Source organism: Microplitis mediator, chromosome 2 (genome assembly GCF_029852145.1).
Source record: "Microplitis mediator isolate UGA2020A chromosome 2, iyMicMedi2.1, whole genome shotgun sequence".
Taxonomy (NCBI): domain Eukaryota; kingdom Metazoa; phylum Arthropoda; class Insecta; order Hymenoptera; family Braconidae; genus Microplitis; species Microplitis mediator.
In genome coordinates this window covers 23,063,661-23,087,955 of record NC_079970.1, presented here as the reverse complement: position 1 = coordinate 23,087,955, position 24,295 = coordinate 23,063,661, and the positions used below count along the sequence as shown (strand labels likewise).

General features: G+C 31.3%; 2 protein-coding genes across 2 annotated transcripts in view; one reads left to right on the top strand and one right to left on the bottom strand.

Annotated features, from left to right (window-relative positions):
- LOC130678596 (transcription factor Sox-9-like) overlaps positions 1 to 24,295 on the bottom strand; it is a 63,639-nt gene that overhangs the window by 13,484 nt on the left and 25,860 nt on the right. The window lies entirely within an intron of this gene.
- On the top strand, positions 160 to 13,914 carry LOC130678592 (transcription factor Sox-8-like). The gene is made up of 5 exons (XM_057485912.1): positions 160 to 942; positions 3,309 to 3,455; positions 10,375 to 10,792; positions 11,446 to 11,753; positions 12,640 to 13,914. The coding sequence occupies exons 1-5, from the start codon at positions 698 to 700 to the stop codon at positions 12,896 to 12,898; spliced, it is 1,377 nt and encodes a 458-aa protein (XP_057341895.1). The 5' UTR covers positions 160 to 697; the 3' UTR covers positions 12,899 to 13,914.

Genomic DNA, 24,295 nt, shown 5'->3' with positions numbered 1-24,295 from the left:
TAATTTAATTTAGTACTTAGTTTTAATATTATGGTTCTATATATATTTATATATATGTATATATATGTAAAGAAAGAATATAAGCAACAAGTGTCACGATATTACGCCCCGCCTATTTTATACCATAACCATTCGGGCCTTAAACCGCGTGGTGGAAACTGCCCCGAGGCAAAATCCAACCACTTCACTTGTGCGCCGATCGCGCTCTAGCATCAACACATTTTTAAAAAGTGGGACCTTTTACTACCAAAGCTCATTGACACTTCAACAGAAAACATAAACCGCATAAATTTTTTTTACCATCACTCGGGTAATTTACTCCGTAAAGTTTATTTATAAATAATTAATTAATTAATTAATTTTGTGGGTTTGACAGCAAAGTGACGTTTGGTGACATGTGAGGTGACAATTTATTTTAAGTAATATATGTATGTATATATGTATATATATTGAATAGAAAATTATATGAAGACTTAATAATCTAAAAATTTAAATGGATTATTTTTAATCGGAGCTACTGAGGAGGAGATAACAATTTTATTTTATTTTATTATTGTTGCCGAGTGTTAATGATAGCAACGAACAAAGATATATTTAACTGCTACGGATTTTATTGTTCGAATAACGCTATTGCGAGCGGTAATTTATTAACGCTAATTTTTAAATTTACTCGAGTGATTTTTGAATTAAAAATAAAATGAATGGAATTATGGGCGAGTCTTCTGATTTGATATCTTCGAGTATCGCGAATAGTATCGCTAATAATAATAATAACAATAATAGTAATGTCAGTAATAACAATAATAATAATGACAAAAATTTGGTAACAAAAAGTGTTAATGGTGTAAACGAATCCCCGGGTATCAGTGGGGGAGAATTAAGTAAAGCCGTCGCAAAAGTACTTGACGGTTATGACTGGACACTAGTACCTGTTGCTACCAAGTAAGTAAACAACAATTTAATTTTTAATTTGTGATTAAAAATATTGAGAATGAGCATTTGAATGTTGGCGATGGGGTTTCGAATGGGCGCGGGTGGATAAGGAGGCAGAGGTGTTTAGAAAAATAGAAAAAAATAAAAATGAAAAAAAAATAAAGATGTTAAGTTAATTATGAGGCACTCGTTTTCCTCGGCCTGGGAAAAAGAGACATGGAAAAATGTCCTCGGCTGTCAATTAACGCAAATTAGCTAATTAATACCCGATCGAGTGGGAATAAGTGTGTGTAGTTGTCAACAGACTGCTTGACGCGGAATTTTTAGGTGTGGTTTTTTTTGAAAATTTTTCGGAGGAAATTTAAAGTTGAGAGAAATTTTGATTTTATATTTTAGAAATTTGGAAGGGTATATATATGTATATATATATATATGTAGAGTGGAGGATTAATTTCTGCATTGGCTGAATAAAATATAAAGGATAGGAATTAAAAAAAAAATTTGGGACGGGAGAATTTTGAAATTTTGTTACTTTGAAAACTTTAATCGGCTGTATCTTTTGAACCATTGGTTTTTTGCAATTTTTTAAAGAAACCAAAATTGTAGAAAATTTAATTTTCTACAACTTTTGTCTAATAAAAAAATCACGTAAAACTGATAATTACAAAGTTAGAGCCGTTTGAAAAATTTGGACCGAGGCTTAAATATGAAAGTAGTTCCAAAAATTTTGAATGACTGTAGTTTCTAAACTATTGACTTTATGGTATTTTTTAAAGAGACCAAAATTGTAGGAAATCAAATTCCCGTTCCCACGGTACCCCATAACACTTCTCAAATATTTTTTTAAAATAAAAAAAAAATTTACAAATTTTTTGAATGAAAAAAAGTTTTTATTGTTCCAGTTTAAAAACTTATCATTTTTATATAAATATCTAACGATAGGGTTATCGGACATTAATAACATAATAAAAAATAAAATATCAGTAATTCCCTCGCGTGATAGGAGGTACCGATGATAAAAATGACAACGTGGGAATCTATAGTCAGCCCGACAATTAATGCGGTTTCAATTTATTTACTCAATAAGCAAACACGTTTTTTTTATTTTTTTTTTGGTAACCTCATACGTTTACACTGTCCATTTAATTTTACTCACTCGCGTAAAGCGAAATATAATACGTACATACGTTGAAATATGTCCTGGGTATATTCTCTATATAATCTTGTTAGTAAACTTACGCTAATTATCAACAGCTTCTCGTCGTTTGCCTTCGAATTTAACACCCCCGTTAGCTACCGTCCAAAAACACATTTTTTAGCTTAAAAACATTTTTTCTCACTTAAATCAAACATGAAAAAATAAACGAATGAATTTCTCAACATTCACGATTTAAAATTTTTTTATTTTTTACTCAGTCATCGAGTTCTTGATTGTAATAAAATATATATATAAAATAATGCGATGGAGTTGGGGTGGATTCGATGTCAGTCAAAACTACATCATCCTTGACATAACGTACAAGTGTATACATATATATATATGAAACTTTTATGAAGTCATCTTCTGAGAAAGAAAGGGCTCAGTACACTTGTGTCGTGTTATTTTAAGCCTAGAGTATCCACTCGAGTGGTTACCAGCCACTAAAAACTTCATACGATATGATTATCCTTTGCAACAAATTATACAAGTCACCCTTCAAGTATAAAAAATATTTTTTATTTTTTTTTTTTTATAATTTTATTTATTGTTTAATAATTTACGTCATCAAAAATATTTAACTCCAAGCTGTAAAAAATTGGGAGTCAATTCAGAGTGATTACGATTTTTTTTCGATCTGAATTCACTTCCTCAGAGTTCGGAATTTGAATCCAAGGGATGAAATAAATAAAAATTATCCGCTTCGTATTTGCTCCGGATTTAATCCGCTTTTACTTCAAAATTTTTTTACTCTGTACAATTCAAGACTTGGGCAAAAAATAATGAAATTTATTTTTTTGAATTAAAAAAAAAATTTTGGGAACATGAAAAAAAAATTTGAAATTTTTCTCAGAGTTACTGCTGTCTTTTTTATTGAAAAAATAAAATTGAGAACTGATCCCGCACAAAAAAATATATAAATAAGATATATGTCCCATATAACCGATACATAGATGCATATATGTCACATATATATTTTTTTGTGTGGGATTACTAGTGAAAAATTCTATTGACTGGGATACTGTTGATAAATATGACAAATTCCATACTACTGAGATTTGAAATTCAAAAACAATTTTGAAAATTTATTATACGATTTAAATTATGAAAAATGGGACTCGTTTGTTTTTATGGTTAAGTAAATATATGGATAATAAAAAGTATTTGTGATTTTCAGAGGAACGAGCGATAAGAGAACAGCACACGTTAAAAGACCAATGAACGCTTTTATGGTTTGGGCGCAAGCTGCAAGAAAAAAACTAGCCAACCAGTACCCCCAGCTTCATAACGCCGAGTTATCAAAAACTCTCGGTAAATTATGGAGGTAATTTATTTTTTTTATTTTCTCATATTTTAAAAATTCAAATTTTCCCGCCCAAAACTCCTGGGTTTCAAAGCGATCTCAGATCCTGCGGCTATAAAATTTTTTTTTGTCTTACAAAAAATCTAATTTTCAAATTGTAACGTTTCAACTTACTGCCTACTTAAATTAATTAAAATTAATCCTTATCCTATTTGTGGATTGGCTCGCCGGATGCCAGGATTCAAGGGATAGGAATACAAGGATTGTGACGTTACTATTACTAAATTTTAAATTTAAATTGACCAGAAGACCTTTTACGATATATATATAATTATAATATTTATTGAAATGAACTTAATAACTAGGTACATAGGAAAAAAAAGTAATTTATTTAGAAAGTTATATTTGGTAGTGGATTCCCTCTATTGGCTGGCTGCTACTCTGCAATAGACTGCCGTATGGGTGTTGCTTGACTGGACCTGATATACGCCACCGCTGAGGAACTTCTCTGAGATTACAGTCTCGTATGGGTACTCCCACTGTATCTCAACTTGACTATTGACAGGTCTGGCTCTACTGCTGGGCTGTTGTTGGTTCTCGCCGCTCTGCGTCACTGGTTTTGGGGCAAGAATCCGTGGTCTGTCTCGCCTCTGCCGTATTCCCGCTCCGGATCGCTGTTCAGTAGTGACTCGGGGACTTGGCTGCAGCTTGCCCGCTTTTAACTCTGGCTCCGTGTCCTTTTCAATTTCTGCCCGAACTCTGTAGCCTCCTCCACTGAAAAAGTGCCGTTGTACTATGTTGCATGGGACTGCCCGGCCTTCTATGGAACCGTCTGTGGACTCCTGTATGTCGCAGCAACCTCCACTAAAGAATATCCTTCGTACAGTGGCCCCAGGAAAGTAGTGAGTGTGTAGAATCGCGACTATCCCACCGCCCTTTGGTTCCTCGGTTGCTGATTGGACCCAGCACTCTCCACCGCTGTTAAATTGCCTCCGGACTGCTTGTTCTGGTATACAGGTGTTCCTTGAATACTGCATCAATCACCGATGTGGTCACCTTGCCCCGTTTCGGCGTCGTATACTGTGTACTGCTACTGCTGCCGTCAGTATACCCCGTATACGGTGTCTGATTGCTCTGCTACTGCTGCCAGTATACCCCTGTATACTGTGTAAGACCGCTCTGCTTTGCTGCCAGTATACCCCGTATACTGCGTATTGGCTCTGCTTTGCTGCCAGTATACCTCGTATACTGTGTATGGTTGCTACTGATCCGCTGCCAGTATACCCCGTATACTGTGTATGACTGCTACTGCTCCGCTGCCAGTATACCTCGTATACTGTGTAAGACTGCTCTGCTACGCTGCCAGTATACCTCGTATACTGTGTAAGACTGCTCTGCTACCGCTGCCAGTATACCTCGTATACTGTGTAATACTGCTCTGCTCTGCTGCCAGTATACCCCCGTATACTGTGTAAGACCGCTCTGCTACTGCTGCCAGTATACCCCTGTATACTGTGAAATGCTGCTACTGCTCCGCTGCCAGTATAACGCCTGTATACTGTGTAATGCTGCTACTGCTCCGCTGCTTCTTCTTCTGCTGCAGCTGGAATTTCTTCCAGCTTTAATGCGTTCAATTTCAGCTCCCGAGTATTTTTCCCTTAAGGTACTTTTACTCTCTACAAGATATTGTCCGGTAGTGAGCTGATCTGATTTCAGTGTGTATTTGAATCGCTTTTAAATATTTTAGGTATCCCGTCTTCGAGCGAAAAGCGATCAGCGCCCTTTTCCGCCTAGCGGCGGCACTCGGAACTACCGCTGCTAACTTGCACGCAATCGCCCATTTTCTCTCTCTCTCTTTCATGCCTCTTTCTCTCTCTTCTTCTTCTTCTCTTTGTGCCGATCTTCGCTTCTGAGAATTTCAATTCCCTTCCGCGAATTTTATTCTTTTTCTCACTCACTCTTATGGTTTAACATAGTTATTATATTTTTTTTCTCTTTTTAATATATATATACATATGAAAAATTTTGTATATATTTTTTTTTTTTTTTTTTTTTTTTTAAACTTACAAATTAAAAATTAAAAATTACAAATTAAAATTAAAAAATTCTAAATTAAAATTAAAACTTTGTAATTTTTGTGACTCGTCACAAAATTAACCAGCAGTAGAAAAAAACGACTCAATTTCTAGGCTTCAAAAAAAAAATCTCGTTTCCAAGCCAAAAATTTTTTATTTATTAATTGGAGTAAATAAAGAATTTTTTATTTTCTCATAATTTAAAAATTCAAATTTCCCGCCCAAAACTCCGGGGTCTCAAAGCAGCCACAGATCCTGCGGCTATAAAATTTTTTTTTGTCTTACAAAAAATCTGAACTTCAAATTAACCAGCAGTAGAAAAAAAACGACTCAATTTCTAGGCTTCAAAAAAAAAAATCTCGTTTCCAAGCAAAAAAATTTTTTATTTATTAATTGGAGCGAATAAATAATTTTCATTAGAATAAAATATAGCAGATTTTTTTTTCAAATGTTAATATGTTATATAATGAATATAAATTATATAATAATTAAATTATGCATAAAAGTGCATGCGCCATAGAGAAATGGGCGTGGATATACGCACTTAGAAACGTAACGCTCAATTTATACTGACACGAAGAAACTGCAGATTAAAATGGTGGAATAGAAGAAACACACATACATATAAATATATATTTCACATACGAAGCTTATTTAGAATCCATGTATCATAAAAGCTCGCGGAGATGAACCCGATAAACTTCTTAGTATTTAAAATACTTAAATCCAATAGATCGTTATATTAAATAAATAAAATTTAAATACCAGCACACGTGGATTCATTTAAACTCTTCCCAGTCTGAGACCCTGAGTAGACGCTCTCTCAGTAAATCAGATAAATAAAATTCTCACAGGTTTTGATTCCCTCAGTGTCTTTACTTCCTCCATTACATACTCGTACTTGTACTTTAGACTCATACTACTGCCGCTTTCTCTATCATCTGCAGACTTGCATTAGTAATTTTATTAGACGTCTTTACTCTGTACCCGTGGAAAAAAGAACGACTAGTAGAAATTTTGAATTCGCAGAAAATTTGGAGTTTTTAAAAATTTGATAATAAAAATTTTTACCATTCTTGCAACAAATCGGATTTTTTTCTATTAAAAAATTTCCAATTTCAACACCGATCAGTAATAAATTTTCTAAAAACTTTCTCATCAGAAATTTCTGATTGCCGTCAAATTTTATCCCATAATTTATTTATTATATTAGAAATTTCATAAAAGTTCTCATCGAAAATTTAAACTTTTCAAAATTTTTAATCTGGGTGCTATCGGAAAATTTCGGAAAAATTTCTACCATTTCTGCGACACCGAATTTTTTTCTATTAAAAATTTCAAATATCCAATTGCCGACTAAATTGATTCCATGATTTATCCATAAGAATTTTCATAAAAGTTCTCATCTAAAATTTGAACTTTTCAAAATTTTTATACTGAGTGCTATCGGAAAATTTCTACCATTTCTGCGACACCGAATTTTTTCCTATTAAAAATTTCAAATTTTCAATTGCCGACTAAATTGATCCCATGATTTATCCATAAAAATTTTCATAAAAGTTCTCATCTAAAATTTGAACTTTTCAAAATTTTTATACTGAGTGCTATCGGAAAATTTTTACCATTTCTGCAAGACCGAATTTTTTCCTATTAAAATTTTCAAATTTTCAATTGCCGACTAAATTGATCCCATGATTTATCCATAAAAATTTTCATAAAAGTTCTCATCTAAAATTTGAACTTTTCAAAATTTTTATACTGAGTGCTATCGGAAAATTTTTACCATTTCTGCGAGACCGAATTTTTTCCTATTAAAAATTTCAAATTTTCAATTGCCGACTAAATTGATCCCATGATTTATCCATAAAAATTTTCATAAAAGTTCTCATCTAAAATTTGAACTTTTCAAAATTTTTATACTGAGTGCTATCGGAAAATTTCGGAAAAATTTCTACCATTTCTGCGACACCGAATTTTTCCCTATAAAAAATTTCAAATTTTCAATTGCCGACTAAATTGATCCCATGATTTATCCATAAGAAATTTCATAAAAGTTCTCATCTAAAATTTCAAAGTTCGACTAGTCGGCTTTTAAAAATTTTCTTACGCTTAACAAATAAAATTAAAACTGTGTTGTTTTAATTTCTCCACCGAAGTAAACGTTTGTTATTGTGGGAGTTTAATTATAATTGGGTACTAGTGAGCACCGCGAGCAGAGATGTCAATATCGGAGGATGAAATGGTAAAAATATAAAATAGAGTCAAGCTGTCGGTGACTGGACGAAACTAATCGATGTCCTAATAATAAGTCGACAAAAGGATTGATGAATAAGAATGAGAATTAAAATAATAAATAATATGTAATGGTAAAGAGTTTATAAGATGAGAGTAAGGAGGAATAATGATTTAAGTTTTCTTTATCATCGACAGAGTTAACGAGAATCCCCATTGGGTAGAAGAGAAACCCGCCGACAGAATATCCCGCTGTGTATTATTGTATCAGTTTTTTTCTTTTTGTATTATCTGATCAAATTATATCTATATAGATATATATAGATGTATATCGTCATGGATTATTTTGATATTGACAATCTGTACATTAGTCATTTAATATAACGATGAGAAAGTTATATTTATATTTATTTTTTAAATTTTATCTGGGATTCGTTTTATTTCGAAGGTGAAAGGTGAGAGTACTTTTTATTTCTCACGTTATTCGGAAGTTGCAAGTTTTAGAGTAAGATGGGATTCTGGTATCATGTTTTATTTAAGAAATATACTCGTTATTTAGCACCTCGAGGATGAATTTTACCGGCACTTAGCGACTGACAACCGAAACACGGAAGAGATTTTAATTTTTGTTTTGTGGTATTGCCGAAAAAATTTTTTTTTGAGAATCTTATGGGCAGGTAATTTTTAGAGAAATTTTACCGGGGTAAGATGACACGCAATTTTTTTTTTTTTGATAAATAATTGTCTTAATTTTTGAAATTAATTTCAAGTGAAATATTGGAATTTATGAAAAAAAAAAATGTTTACTGGAAATTTTGAAATTTCTATTTTACTGTATTTTTTTTCAACCTTAAATTAATTTTTAAATTCGGTACCAAAATAAAACAAATTTTTTTTCGACCAAAAAACGTAAATTAATTTTTTTTTATTTTCTAAATTTTATAAATTCATGATTCGATGTCTAGATTTTTAACAAAAATTATTTTACAACCCAGACATTTCAACTTTTACAAAAAAAATATTGTAGAGTAAACTTAAGAACCCGAAAAAAAATAAAAATAAAAATTTACTCAGAGTTCATTTAAATTTATAATTATTAAGAAAAAAGTTACGGGTAATTTATAAAAAATAAAGTGAATTTTGGCTACGGGCAAAGTTGGATCGCAGTAGAAACCTTTGCCGACTTGATATATATATTTTTGTTTGACTATTTCCTATTTCCACCCTCTGACTATAAAATATGAAATATAAATAAAAAAGATACGCGGCGATATTATTTACTGTAACGAAACAACCTGGTATCGGTATCAGTGATCCTTGGCGCGTGCGTGCAGCTGCTGCCCAGGAAACTTCTCGATAGTGATGATGATGATAATGATAAGAATATACGTGATATTAAAACATCACCCGGGTTCGTTTCCTTAAGAATTCACAATAAACGCGTTGTAGTTCGTCAGGTGAATTTTAAAAAAACATCCAGTGATAAAAAAAAAAACTTAACAGGTAGTCGGGTTTTATTTTAAGAGATTTTGAGAGTAGGGTCCGTGTGAACGACCCACGAAAACTCTTCCGACATCTGAAATAGACGACTCACAATCGGGCTCTGAGATTGAACCCGATCTGAATAGTGAAGCTGACCCTGCAGTGCATCATCTGGGAGCAAGAACTTTAAAAGTAACCGACTGCCTACGCCGCTATCGGGAGACAGCCGGAGAAAAAATCCTCGAGTCCATTGACCAGATGGGCTGGATTTTTTTACCACTTGCTACTTCAAATTCTTATGTTTCAATAAAAAAATTTAGTTTATTTTCTCATTACACATTTGCGTTACTCAACATTACGTTGAAAGAATTCAAATTTAAATTCAATTTTATTTTAAAAATTCATTGAAAATTTTCTTTCACTAAAAGAATTATAAAATTTTTTTAAAAATCACTCATTGACTTGAAAGTATGAAAAATTAAAAAAAATTGAAATTGAAAATTTTTAATTACTGCCAGTAAAATAAATAAATTTTTCAATTACCTGATAATTAAAAATAATTTGATATTTTGACATTTCTGTCAAATATTAAAAATAATACAAAAAAAAAATTTGCAATTGTATGATTTGAATCAGTGGGAAAGCTTCGTAGACTAGCAAAGAGTGAAATAATGCGTGACAAGTGACACATTACATTACACAACACAAGTAATGTTCAAGTAGCCCTTAACGCTTTGTAACATTAACCAGAAACCCTTGAGTGGTGGACTCGTCTCAGCAGTCTGAGGTCTGAGTCTCATACCGACTCATATATGACTCGAGTATACACCGGATATCACAATATGTTTTATACGCGATCTTAATCCTTATACTCAAAAAAATCCGGAGTGAATTTGGATTTATTTCAAATTTACTCGGAGTCCAAACAAAAATTACTCCGCGAGCTATTTTATTCGAAACCGCATTCACTCAATTCAGAGTTTTAATATAAAAAAAAAAAAAAACATTCTGTAGGAATAAATTTCACTCCGGGGGTTTAATGAAAAAAATGTCATTCGCTCCGCATTCACTCCGGATTTAATCCGCGTTCACTCCGAAAATTTTCTACGGCGGACCAATAAGTTAACCCGTTAAATAAATTTCTATTGCAGACTACTGAAGGAAGTTGACAAAAAACCCTTTATCGAGGAAGCCGATCGGCTGAGAGTAATTCACAAGCGCGAGCATCCCGACTACAAGTATCAGCCGAGGCGCAGAAAGCAGAACGGCCCGGGTCGCGAGAGTTCGCCGTCCAGGAGTTCAGCCAACAACAATCATCACAACCACAGTCATAGTCTTAATCATAATCACAATTTAAATCATAGTCTGAATCACACCCATCAGCAGCAGAGCAACGTAACGTTCAATGTATCGAACCCACTGAAACAAGAGGACTTGAGTCCACGGGGTGGCCAGGGACCCAACTCACCGCAGAGCAGAGTGAGTTCTTCACCACCCACGACGCCGAATCAAGGCTTGTCACCTCCTACACCACCGACGACGCCTCGAGGGCACCACTTTGTCAATCAGGTGTGTAATTAAACAGATCTCTGCACTTGTGATATGTCTAGTTTATCATAAATATATTTATAGATACATGATAATTCTCAATTACTTTTTGCTGATTCTGTCAATCATTTTTTGACTTGTATATTTAGTCTCTTATTTTTTAAATAATTTACTTGTTGTAGAAATTTTTAGAAAATTTATAAATTATTTCAAAACTAGATCAGTTTCTGAGAAAAATAGTTTTTTAAATTTAACAAAATTTTAGGTGACCATTTTACCCCTCATTTTATTATTAATTTAAATAAAAAAATCCAGTGCTAAGTAAAGTAAAATATAAATATGAAATAATATATTTTTTTACAAAATTTTAGATGACCCATTTTACCCCAAATTTGGAAGTATTTTAAATCATGAAAAAATTTTATTGCTACCTCAAATAAATTTTTTTTATTAAAATTTTAGATGGACCATTTTACCCCCTATTTTATAATTAATTTGAATCACAAAAAAATTTAATTGTTACGTCAAATAAAATGTTACATATGTAAATTTATATATATTTTTTCTACCAAAATTTTAGATGACCTATTTACCCCAGAACCATTAAATAAATAAAAAAAAAAATTGTGGATATAAATGTTCCCAAAAACAATAATTATTATTTAAAATTACAGTCGCACACCCACCAGCAACACATTCACTACCACCAAGATTTGTCAGCCTCTTCAATGTCCGACTCCTCCCAACAGCACGGGACCGTCGACCTCAGCAGATTTATCGACGTCACCGAAGTGTCTCTCGCCGATGAGCCTCCAATGAGTAGCCTCAGTCCCCTGGTGAATCTCAACCTGCCCCTGAATCTCCAAGAATGCGAAGTCGAGAGCAGCGAGCTGGACCAGTACCTGCCCTCGCAGCTGCTGGTTCACCAGTACCAGAGCCCTCCGCCCCAACAGTCGAACCCGTCTCCCTGGACGCTGAATCGGTAAGTAATCAACCTCTCTACTCACCTTTCGAAAATTTAACCCTCCTACCACACGGAAAGATTGGAACCCTGGTTACTGTTCTGCACCTGACTCAGTACTGTGCTGAAAGAAAATACGCGATTGTGGTGCAACATCACACTGATTACTGTGCGGAACCTGACTGAGTCGTGTGCGCATATCACTCCTGAGTCAGGTGCAGAACAGTAACCAGTTGGGTTCCAATCTTTCCATTAGGGGTGTGCGAATATCATTCGAATCGAATATTCGACTAATTCGAATAGTTCAAATAATTGTCTTGTGCTCTTAAATTAATCGATTTCGATGGAAAAGTTGTCTTGTTCGGATGTATTTGACAATTTGAATAGTTTTTTCATAGAATTCGTTACTAAAATAATAAAAATTTTATTGTAAACAAAATGTTATCCGGTCATATCCGGAATGAAAAGGTAAATTTCGTATTTTGATTCGCAAATTCTACATAAATTAAATAAGACATGCTGGCAAAATTTTTTTAAATTTTCCATGTCAGACAGTCTGCAAGATCTCTTAGAAATTCGATTTTCGAAAATCGGACCGAAACCAATAACTCCCCGAATTTTTGAAAATTTCTAATTTTCTTAGCGGGAAGTCAAAATGTCGATAGATACGACAAATACGAATTATTCTTTAATTTAATAATAAATTTATTATTTGGTTTGAATTCAGATTATTCGAAAAATTCGAACTATTCGAATTATTCGATTCGATTCGAGATGAATAATTCGTACACTCGAACATTCGCACACCCCTACTTTCCATGTATCCTCGCATTCGCCGAAAAATCAATTTTCCTCACCCCGCAGCTCTATTAATTTAAAAATAAATAAAATTTAACTGTTTGATCAGATACGAAGAAGACAACGACAGACAAAACAAAAGATTTTGCAGCGAATCGATACCCGAAGTTTCATGGGAAGATCGTCAAGACATGATACGTTATCACGAATTACAGCCGCCTTTGCCGCCAGTACAATACATTTCCGCGCCTCATCACTCGCATTCAAACAACAACCAGGTCACCCATTCACATGTAAATCCTTCTTACATGCAATACGCGACACATCGCTATGTACCTGGGATCGAAACTTGGCCCAATTATTTATAAAAAAAAATTTTTAATTTTAAAAATTAAATTTTTATTAATTATTATTATTATTTTTATTAGTCACCTAAGTACCACTAATTAATTAATTGCTATTAATCATCAAATAGCGCGATAGCCAAAAATGTAATTAATAAAAAAAATAGTTATAAAAATTAGCGATGTAAGTATACATGAGTAGGATTATTTCTTAAGCTTATATTTTTATGTATAAATGTATGTATGTATGTGTAATAATACCACATGTGAGTACGTAGTTCCATGACATGACATCATTCCATGACAGCCGTAGTCGATGCTTTTATTTTTTACTTTCATTCCAATCCTGAGTCTTTCCAATGTCACTTCATAAGCGCGGTTTTTAAGCCTTCATTTAAATATTATACTTGTTTTTTTAGCTTTGATATTTTTACTAACGTCGTTATTGACTAATTGTTGGGGCGAATAACATTTTAGAGAAGTTATATAAATTTTTCGCCATCACTTGATGCATATTTTTTTCTGATCGGTTTTGAACTGCGATATTTTTGAAAAGTGAGTCTGTGTTACGATTTTTAAAAATGGGGGTGAGTTGGTCAGCCTGAAAATGTGACCTTTTTTAAAATAATTAAGAAAACACACTTGAAAAAAATTTTTTATCCTGAAAACTTGTAACTCGCCGCTTTACGCAGATTCATAAATTGGCGCCATTTTTTTTTTAATTTGAACTGAGCATTTTTCGAAAGCAAAATAAAAAATTTTGGGTTCTTTCATATATTTATAACAATCGTAGTATTGCGACCATATATGAATATATTTATATATATATTCATATATATACATGATATGAAAGTCAGTGATTTTAAATCATATAAATATTATTTTACTCAGTATAAATTTTCCAAAAAATGTATATATATTTTTTTTTTTTTCATACTCACTTCAATATATATATTATATATTTAGTATATTTACGCCGCCTTTATACCAGTAAATAATACCGTGGGCACCTTCTTTGGGTACTTATGTATTTAGATATATATATATATATATATATATATATATATATATATATATATATATATATTATTTGAAAAATAATGTATAGATTTGTAGAAATATATTAATAAAGTTTTTGTTCCGATACCAAATAATTTGTGTTTTTAATTATTTATTAATTATCAGTAATTAATTATGAATTTATTTGTTAATTTTTATCAATTAATTTATCATTTAACTGTTGAAAAAAAAAATTTTATTAATTGACATAGGATTGTGAGAGCAAATATAGAGTTATCAAAAAGTCTGTCTGAGGCCTAAGGAACGTGGGAATGTTACAGATTTTGTGCCACTTATCCGCGTCTCAAGATTAAGAAGATATATAAATATATACACAACAAATATATATAACATGTGCATTTATTAAGTTACGCAATACTTTTTTAATTTAAATATTCGACTCAATTTCCAAACGCTCAGAGATTCAAATTTTGATTTTTTTGAAATTTGAAATTTTTTAAATTTAAGTTTCGAAATAAAAATAAAATTCGAGGAATCATTCGCGATAAATTCGCCATTAAATAAAAATGACCAGACAAATTACAGCGAACACTACAACTAACATCCATTTTAATTACTCTGATTTTTATTTTTTTGTAGGTTCATATTTTAATAGATTTTTTATCTTTTATCTTTCCAAGAATATTCTTCTTTAAATTGCCACCGTTTTATAAAACTTTGAATTTTTTTTCCCAGCGATAACGTTCATTTCTACGGACTATTAAAATATATATACGTATATTAAAATACCATCATTCTTTTAGTACTTCTTTTAACACATAAATGTACCTCATATACATTTTAAAAATATATATGACAATTAAAAATTAAAAACCTCATTTTTATTGAAAACAAAAAAATTTTCCCTTTCGAAATTAGGTTTTTTTTTACTCCTCTTTCCATTTCGGTTTCTTTACTTAATCAATTATTAATAAACGAATCATAGAAAGGGTATAAATTGTTTCTATAAAACAACAACAAAAAAAAAAAATAGTAAAAATTGGTGACCTTTATTTCATATATTTTTAGCTGGCTCGCAAACGTACTGTCAATATTTGTTCTATTCCTAAAACCGGAAGAGATAGTCTCGATAAATTTTGACAGTTTAGTCATTCATAATAATAATCTAACTCTACCTCTATATATATATATATATATATAAAATCCCTTGAATTACGATTTTGCGTCAAGCGGAAGAATAAAGGATCATAAACTACAGCTGTCGTGATTCCCTTCTTATCAAAAAATAAAAAAGAATTTTTTTTTTATCTTCCATTTAATGCTGACATTAAAAGAAAACATTTTTAAATTTCGTAATAAACTGACTATAAACAATAAACTCACTGTATAATTAAAAAAAATAATTTCCTGTGAATTAAATAATAATTCGTGACAAAAAAAAAAATTCAAAATCTAATCAAGGGGTTTATGTTTATTCATTCATCATTTATATAATTCTAAGGAGTTCCACGGTCATACGTGAAATTCGCCGTGTGACAAACCTATTGATTACATATATGATATACATAGAAGTCAAAGACCGCAGATAGTTACTTTTTTTTTGGTTTCGGAGGAATTGTTTATTTTATATATATATATTTTTTTTTTACATATTTTGGAATTGCAGTAGATACTAGTGTGGTGTACCGTAGAAAAAGTAAATAGTTGATTAAATAAAGTAGCCGAGTAGATTGTCGGTTAGGTTACCATGGAAATTATGAAGGAATATCGATAATCGGTGTCTTTACTACCAATATATTTATATATACATACATGTTTATATACATAGAGCTAAAGGGTACGCGAATTGACTCTTTGTAAAAGATGATCTATCTCCTGTAGATAAAAAATATTTATCGGTATATTTATCACTTACCCTATTTATATTTGGTTAGTAAAAAAATAAATATAGGGTGAATAAGTAAAATGAATATTTACACTATAGAAAATCGAATTTAATTCAAATTCGAATTCCCTCCGTCACTCAGAGTTACGGAGTTTGCTATTTTTGCGGAGTGATTTCGGAGTGATCTGGATTTTATTTCAATCCGAATTTACTCTCTTAGGTTAACCCTAATCCGGTGTCACTGTCTTCAGCACCCGTAAACGTTGAACATGGGTCATTAGCGGCCGCAGTTTATTTAACTATGATATTCTGTAAGGAAAAATGTGAATAAATTCGTAGGTCTTCTTTGGACTTCTATGCGATGGAGTTGTTGCCAGCCCCGAAAATTCCTTTTTCAATAAACATTTGCATCAAAATTCGAAAGCATGGAGGCTGTTTACAGTAGAATATTTGGACGGTGACCGACCTAATGAACTTTGAAAATTGAACTTTTGCAATTTGAATTTTGGTAAGTATGAAATTTTATGAATTATGAAAAAAAAATTATTTTTGATGAAAGAAATACTAAATTATTTAAAGTTCAAATTTCCAAGTTCAAATTTTCGAAGTTCAGGTATGGAACAATTTGGACACAAACGACCCAACTTCAACCGATAAGGGTTATTTTTACTCCAAGAGGATTAAATAAACAAACAGTCATTTTCTCGGTATTCACTCCGGATTGAACCCACATTCATTCCGAAAATTTTTTTTCGAGTAAAATTATGACTTTTTTTTTTAATTATTAGTAATATAATGAGAAGATTAAAGGATATGAAGAAAAAAAAAACAGATGTCCTGACCCATGAGTCTGTTGAGAATTTGGGACCAAATTAATTTTTTTCGCGAATATTTACAACTATTTTAGCTTAGGAGGCCCTGAAAACTATGAACGTATGATAACTTGCAGCAATAATGTGAGAAATTTGTCTATTTTTCACTTAGAACAGGGACTCTGACTCCTGCAGGACATTTTCGGGACATTTCTGAATAAATTCTGTAAGTTGTGAGTAAGAAAAAAAAAATCGACTAAAATCAGACGTGATGGATATGAAAAAAAAAAAGTGAATCATAAATTGACATTTAGTATGACAATAATTTAAGTAACTGATGTAAATTTTTATGGGTTATTTTATTATAAAATTTAAAAGCCTCAAACATGAATTTGTTGGACCAACATAAGTCATCTATAATATTGTAAAATACCAGGCGATATCACACAAGTGGTTTAGGAGGATGGGAGCATAAACTCGGCCGGTGCGGTGCAGTCCGAGGTTTAGAATCCCCGATCTTATTTTTATTACATTTTTGTTTTTATTTCCACTTGTTACGCTCGTAAAAACCGAGTGGAGTACAGAAGAGGAAAAAAATATAATAATAAAGAGAAAGAAGGCAAGTCAAAAATAGTTTTGCTGAACGATCTCAACGAGCCATAAGACTCTTATGCTTAACTCCTGCAGTATATCATTTGTCGAGCCCTCGATTTCGAGAACGTGGCTTGAAATACGAGATCGGGACTGACGGACGCGTGACCGACCAGCTCATATTCGGTTTTACTTTTTTTTTTAATTTACTAGGTCTATTTTTTTTATTTTTCTCTTTTGGTAAACATCTACATCAGTATGCTAAACTGTAAATATTTTTTATTTTTTTACAGCTTACATATACATGTTATATATATTTATATTAGTTTATTATTATTTATATTTAAATTAATCAGTAAGAAAAATCTTAATGATTTTTTTTTAGTATTTTATTGTCGGGATATTCGTCCAAATAATTTTTTTTTTGGAATATATATATATATATGTAAATATATATGTATAAGGAGAGACCGAAATACGACGGCCCCCCTAAGCTGCTAATTTTCAGTGGCTTTTGGATACCGAGTGAAAGTTGTCGACATCTATCTCGAAATTCCCTTTAATTTTGTCAAAATTCGAAAAAAAAAAAAAATTCCTGGTCATGACCCCTTGAAAAAATAACAGAAAACAATTTTTTCTATAGTAAATTTTTAAAGGAGTTAGTCGTGCCCCTGTTGCTCGTATATTTATATTTATATTTATATATTAAAAATAAAAATATCAAAAAATACACGCAGATAAATTTTTAGTAAAAATTACCCAAAAATTTTGATACTGTGAGAACATGTGGTAAATATCGAAATTTTTCCCATGCAAGTTGTAAAATATACTACTTGGTAGCTTGTGAATCAAGTGCAATTTCTACAGACAACAGAAGAAATTTGGTCACTGACTAAATGTCAGAGTACCAGAGTTTATATGTAATTTTTACTTAAAAATTATCTGCATGTATGGGAGCTCGTTTACGAGCTGTCACTATTTGCAATATTAATTAAATAAGTAGCCTTTAGATGTTATTAATTACTAATAAATTTTTTAAGTGAACAATTAATTACTATTTAAATATAATTAATCAAATTTAATAAAAAAAATTTGAAAAATTATCCAACAGAATTTTGATGCATTTAAAATATATGAGTCATCCTCAATAATTAATAACGCATTTATATATACATGTTAAGAAGGGCCGAGAATAATAGAGACAAAAAAAAAGAAATATAAATTTTTTTTTTTAAAAGAGGGGGAAGATGGACATCGAGTAAATTTTAAACTTTGAATTTTTTTTGAAATAAAAATAATTTACAAAAACGGGAATCATCTTAATTTTTTACACAATACACTATAAAAAATTCGCGGAGTGAATCCGGATTAAATCTGGAGTGAATTAATTTTTAATTATTCCTTCCCCTCGGAGTGAAATTCACTCCGGAGAGGAGTTTTGAAAATATTAATAAAAAATAACTCCATTAAATAAAATCGAAGTAAAAACTCGTGTATTACATTATTGATCAGCTGATACGCACACACATATTTAGACACACACACACACACACACGCACACGCAATCGCGCACTCGCACACCCACACACGTACACTTACACACACCCAAACACACGCACGTAGAAATTCGCACACACGCACACACCCGATCACACACACACATTGTTTAACAGTTTAATATAAATTCATTTAAATATTAAAACTCCGGACCGGAGTGAATAGGGAGTGAAATAAAATCCGCGTCACTCCGAGATCACTCCGTTAAGAAAAAACTCCCAATTCACTCTGCATGCGGAATGATTTTATTTAAAACTCTGGAACTCTGAGTGGCGGAGTGAATTCGGATTGAAATAAATCCGGATTCACTCCCGATTTTTTACAGTGTAATCATCATAATTTAATCATTAACGTACAAATTACGTGCTGGCGCATTATCAAGGGCGGCGATTAAATAAAAAGTAATTTATAATGAAAAACAATAACAGAGTGCAGTGGATAGGATAAGATATCTAAAATAAAACCGCGTAAACTTTGACCCAACGGAAGGAAACTCGACACTATCGATTTATAATCATTTTGTTTATTTTTATCCACCACCAACTTTACAAATATATCACTTATACATATTATATTTTGATAATATTTTTAATTTAACAGGATTGGAATAATAATTAAAAAAAAAAAAAGTTCAATTAAATTTGACCACCCGCAGTTGAATTAAATCTACAAGAGTAAGATAAAGCTTTTTAACGTCTTCTCTTTCTCAAGTTTATGGTATATGTATATGTATATGTATATGTGTGTATGTCTATATATTTATAAGTATCATCTTGTGGTACAGTTTTTGCAAAGTGCACATGTGGTAATTCCGCGGTGATTTTTTAACGATAAGCATACACTGAGAAAAAGACTATTAAGACTGAGCAGTACGTAGGGTAAGAGAGGAAGAATAAGAAGAAAAAGATAATGATAAAGATGAGCTGGACCTTACGATGATCTTACGAATAACTTGAGCGAATCGTAAATGCGATGGTGCGCACATCCGTAATTTTATATATTTTATAAATTTACATCATCATTTTAATTCTCATTTTTTTAAATTTCATTTTCTATTCGTTTAGAGATTGGGCCGAATGATTAAAAAAAAAATCAATTGTCGTACAGATAAATATTAAAATTACAACCTGGGGTAAATTCGAAAAAAATTTTTTTTCTTCAATTCCAGAATTTTTTTGTTATGGGGTAAAATAGACAGTATTATTTCAAATTTGAAAAACAATTTTTCGAAGGAAATTTTTTTGATACTTAAGATGGCCGACTTGCCCCATCTTCAGATAAATATTATGAAATAGTTGACAGGGTAAAATGACCACCTGAAAATTGAAGAAAAATTTTTTTTTCAAATGAAAAATAAAATTTTTTTTTCCTTCAATTCCAGAATTTTTTCTGTTATGGGGTAAAATAAACTGTAGTATTTCAAATTTGAAAAACAATTTTTCGAAGGAAATTTTTTTGACACTTAAGATGGCCGACTTGCCTGATCTTCAGGTAAATTTATAAAATAGCTGACAGGGTAAAATGACCACCTGAAAATTAAAGAAATTTTTTTTTTCAAATGAAAAATAAAATTTTTTTTCAATGGGACAAAATGAACTGAAAATTTTATCAAAAATAAAATCGTAAAATTGAAAAAAAAATTCCATTAATACGAGTGGCCGACTTGTCCCATATTCCTTTTGTAGAGTAAGGAAATATTTTTTAACAAAAATAAAAATAATTTTCTTTACGATGTCAGTTTTACCCCAACCTCCTTTATTTATTTATTTAGAAATAAAATTTGTTTTGGACTCGTGAGAAAAATAAGTTTATTTTTTTTTTTAAATAGACACTTAATGAAGTGTAAAAAAATCAAAATGGTAATAAAAATTAGAAAGGTAATAAAAAGCTGTTTTCCCTAAAAAATTATGTAAAATAACTAAACTCGATGTTTTTACGAGCGTCAAGTGGCTCTGCATTGAACCAGTGATTAATTTACGAGACGTTTCTAAACAAGTTTTTTATAATTTTTATGGCACTCGAACCCTCTGCTCGTCAAATAGAGTCCAGGGTCCGCGATCCCGGTCCGGAAAATTTCACTACTGTCGTAAAAGTCTAATGACACACTTATTTCCTCGTAAATAAAAGGAAAAAAAATAAAATAAATTTTTTACTCAGGGGTCTGTTGACGATGACTCAATAAAGCTCGATACGAGGGCTGTAACGAACCCGGGTATCGTAATACGAGCCGATTATTTTGTCTAATCGCTTTACTTACACAGCTCGGAAAGTGAGAAAATAAAAAAAAATTTGTCTGAGGACCCTCAGTTTAGTTTACACGTCAAAATACAGCCTAATAAATTTATTTCAACTGTTGGATTTTTTTTTTTTTTTTTTTTTTTTTTAAATAAAACAAAAGTTTGGGATCGTAGCGAACACCTGTAAGAACGTGGCTATTTTTTATGGACTTAAACTTTGGTTAAACAGGTGACGAATTATTTTACTGAACTAATGTATAAACGTACCGACATCCGTTGTGATATATGTGTGTATATAAAGTTTAATTTTTGATTGACATGACCACCGCAGTTGCTAATATTTAATGTGTGTTCATTATTGTCGAGTGGGTGATTATAACCAGACAAATCTACTTTTAATTATTATTAGAAATTTTTTATTTTTTAATTTTTTCTTAAATTTTCAAAATTTTTACGAAACACGGCAACGTTACGGTTGAAAATTTGAAAAAAATTAGAGGCAGAAAAAATGGATTTAAAAGTTTTATTAGAAAACGCCGGGGCAAAGCGGACATGGGGAATTTTTTTTTAAAACTGAAAATTCCAAATTTTAAAGAAAATTTTTTATGATACTGAAGTTAGCCGACGTAAAATAATTTTTGGAATTTTTTTAGAAATGATAAGCTCTAAAAAAAAATTATTTTTAAAAATTGCACTTATAGTTTTTTAAATTTTCTACATGTGCATTTTTTTTGTAATTAAATCGTTGAAAAAAAAATGCAAAAATTGTTGATTGTCTGCTAACTTCTGGATCATAATTTTTTTTATTCTTGGACTAAGTGAAGAAGCCTAAAAAATTTAAGACGGAAGAAAATGGATTGAGAAATTTAATAAAAAACTTGCCGAGGCAAACTGGACATGGGGAATTTTTTTTAGAAACTCAAAAGTCCGAATTTTAAAGATAATTTTTTTTATTCTTGAACTAAATGGAGTAGCCTACAAAATTTAAGACAAGAAAATGGATCCAGAATTTTTATTTAAAAACTTGCCGAGGCAAACTGGGCAGGAAAATTTTTTTAAACCCAACAAAATAATTCCAAGTGATAAATTACAATAAAAAAAAAATTTCTACCCATCTTATACACACATATATATACAATAAAAAAAAGGAGTAAGAAAAGGATTAAGTGGAAAAAAAAATGTAAAAATTAAGGATAGCATGATGTTCATCTTGAAGCTGTCATCTATGACATGAGGATCTTTTGAGCCTTTTAAAACCATCATCAGTTGTTCATCCAGTACAGTAGTCTAGAGTTACTTTTTTCCCAAACCGATCTCAAAAACAAAAAAAATTAAACGATCATCTTAAACCTGAGGCTTCTTCTTAAGCATTCGGTCCGTTTGACACTTGATAGTTACCAAGACCAAGGGATTTTTATTAGACCCACTGGCCGACGTCGCCAGTCTAAAATAAAAATCACGTGTTACAAAAATCACACGATGGTTAATAAATTGATAAATAAATACTCTATATATATGTGATAAATTATTAGTATATTTATTAAAACATTGAAATCTTAAATTCCACAGCGACTCGTTATATTAATCGCAGTTAGTTATTTCTTGTATAGCAGCAATGCTTCAAATGCCCGATAGGATCTTTCCCGTTGATAAATCACTACCGGAAATACCGACAAAAAATTTCTATCCTCATTGCTGGTACTCGACTCACTCATATCGTGCTCTAGATGTTTAATTGGCAAGCGCCCGTTACATTATATAGATACTCTCATATTTTTATTGAGACTATTTGAAAAATAAATAATTTTATTTATGGGATAGTACCTCAGGAGCCGGCCCTCGCACTGCATCGGCTTCGGATGCGCTGCATAAATAAATTTTTAGCTGGATTAATTAAATTAGTTGGGATGCTGAAAAAAAGCTCGTCTGGTTTTAACTTGAGAAAATTTTTTCAAACCCCGATACGAGAATAAAATTAGTGCCCTTGGCGGCGCACGACTACGAGGGACGTAGCGCGTGCTACGCTCAAGATCTCACACAGTGGCTTCTTTGTACAGCCTATTTATTTATCTGTCAACAATTACACCGGCTCGCGACCCAGCAAGAAACTTCGCTGGACTGCTATATATATGCTGCCAACAAAAAGATTTTAAAAATAAATAAAAACCATTTGGAAATTTATTGCCCGTCAATATGGTTATAAATATAACTGCACTGTAAATAATCGGGATGAATTCGGATTTTAGTTCAATCCAAATTCCCTTCGTTACTCGAAATTCTGGAGTTTTTGAAAAAATCACTCCGCGGACGAAGTGAATAAGGAGTTTTTTCAGAGGAGTGATCTGGATTTTATTTAAATCCGTATTCACTCCAATTCGGGGTTTTGATATTAAAAAAAAATCCCCTCCGAAGTAAATTTGACTCCGAGGGCATTAAATATATAATCAGTCATCTGCTCTGCATTTTCTCCGGATGTAATCCGCTTTTGCTGTGAAAATGTTTTGCAATAGGGGTATTGATATTTATTTTTAAAAAAAAGTTTGATTTTAAAATGCGGAACATGCAAAATTGATCGAATTATTTTCAAAAATCTGTAATTTTGAATACAGGGTAAAAGTATCATTCTTTGGTGTCCGCTCAAAATATCACAAAAAAAATTTCCTATACAAAAATAACCTGATACAAAAATTACTTAATAGAAAAATAACCATAAAAATAAAAACTATATACTATAATATCTAGTTAACAATATCTGCATTAGACTGTTTCAAATTAAGCGACTATTTTTTTTTTTTTGAAGAACTTTGCAAAATCGAAAGGGTATGTTAAAATATGTTGACAATTAAGATATGAGCTCTTAATATTGATATTTAGAGTTAGCTGTTTATAATTTTCGGTTTTTTATTTAGTAACATGGTAAAAAATACATAACTTCCGAAAAAATCAAGATACAGAAAATTTCTCTCTAAACATTTTGTAGCAAATTTACCGACCTACAAAAAAGGTCTTTTATGATTTTTGCATAAATTCAACTATTCACAAGATAACCGACGTCAAAGTTTGATACAATTCGAAGAACTTGTTTTTGCTCGTTCTGAATTTTATACCATGTCGACTAATGAGAATTCAGGAATTCTTAATACAGTTTTTGATAGGAAATTGAATGCTCTACAAAAAAAGTTTCTTATCATTTTTTGATAAATTCATCTGTTCGAAAGTTATTGGAGCATGAAGTCAAGTTAGAGTAAATTTTGAGATCTTTTTACTTTTCCGGCGAAACTATCGGACTTATTATAAAATGTCATAGGATATTTTTTGT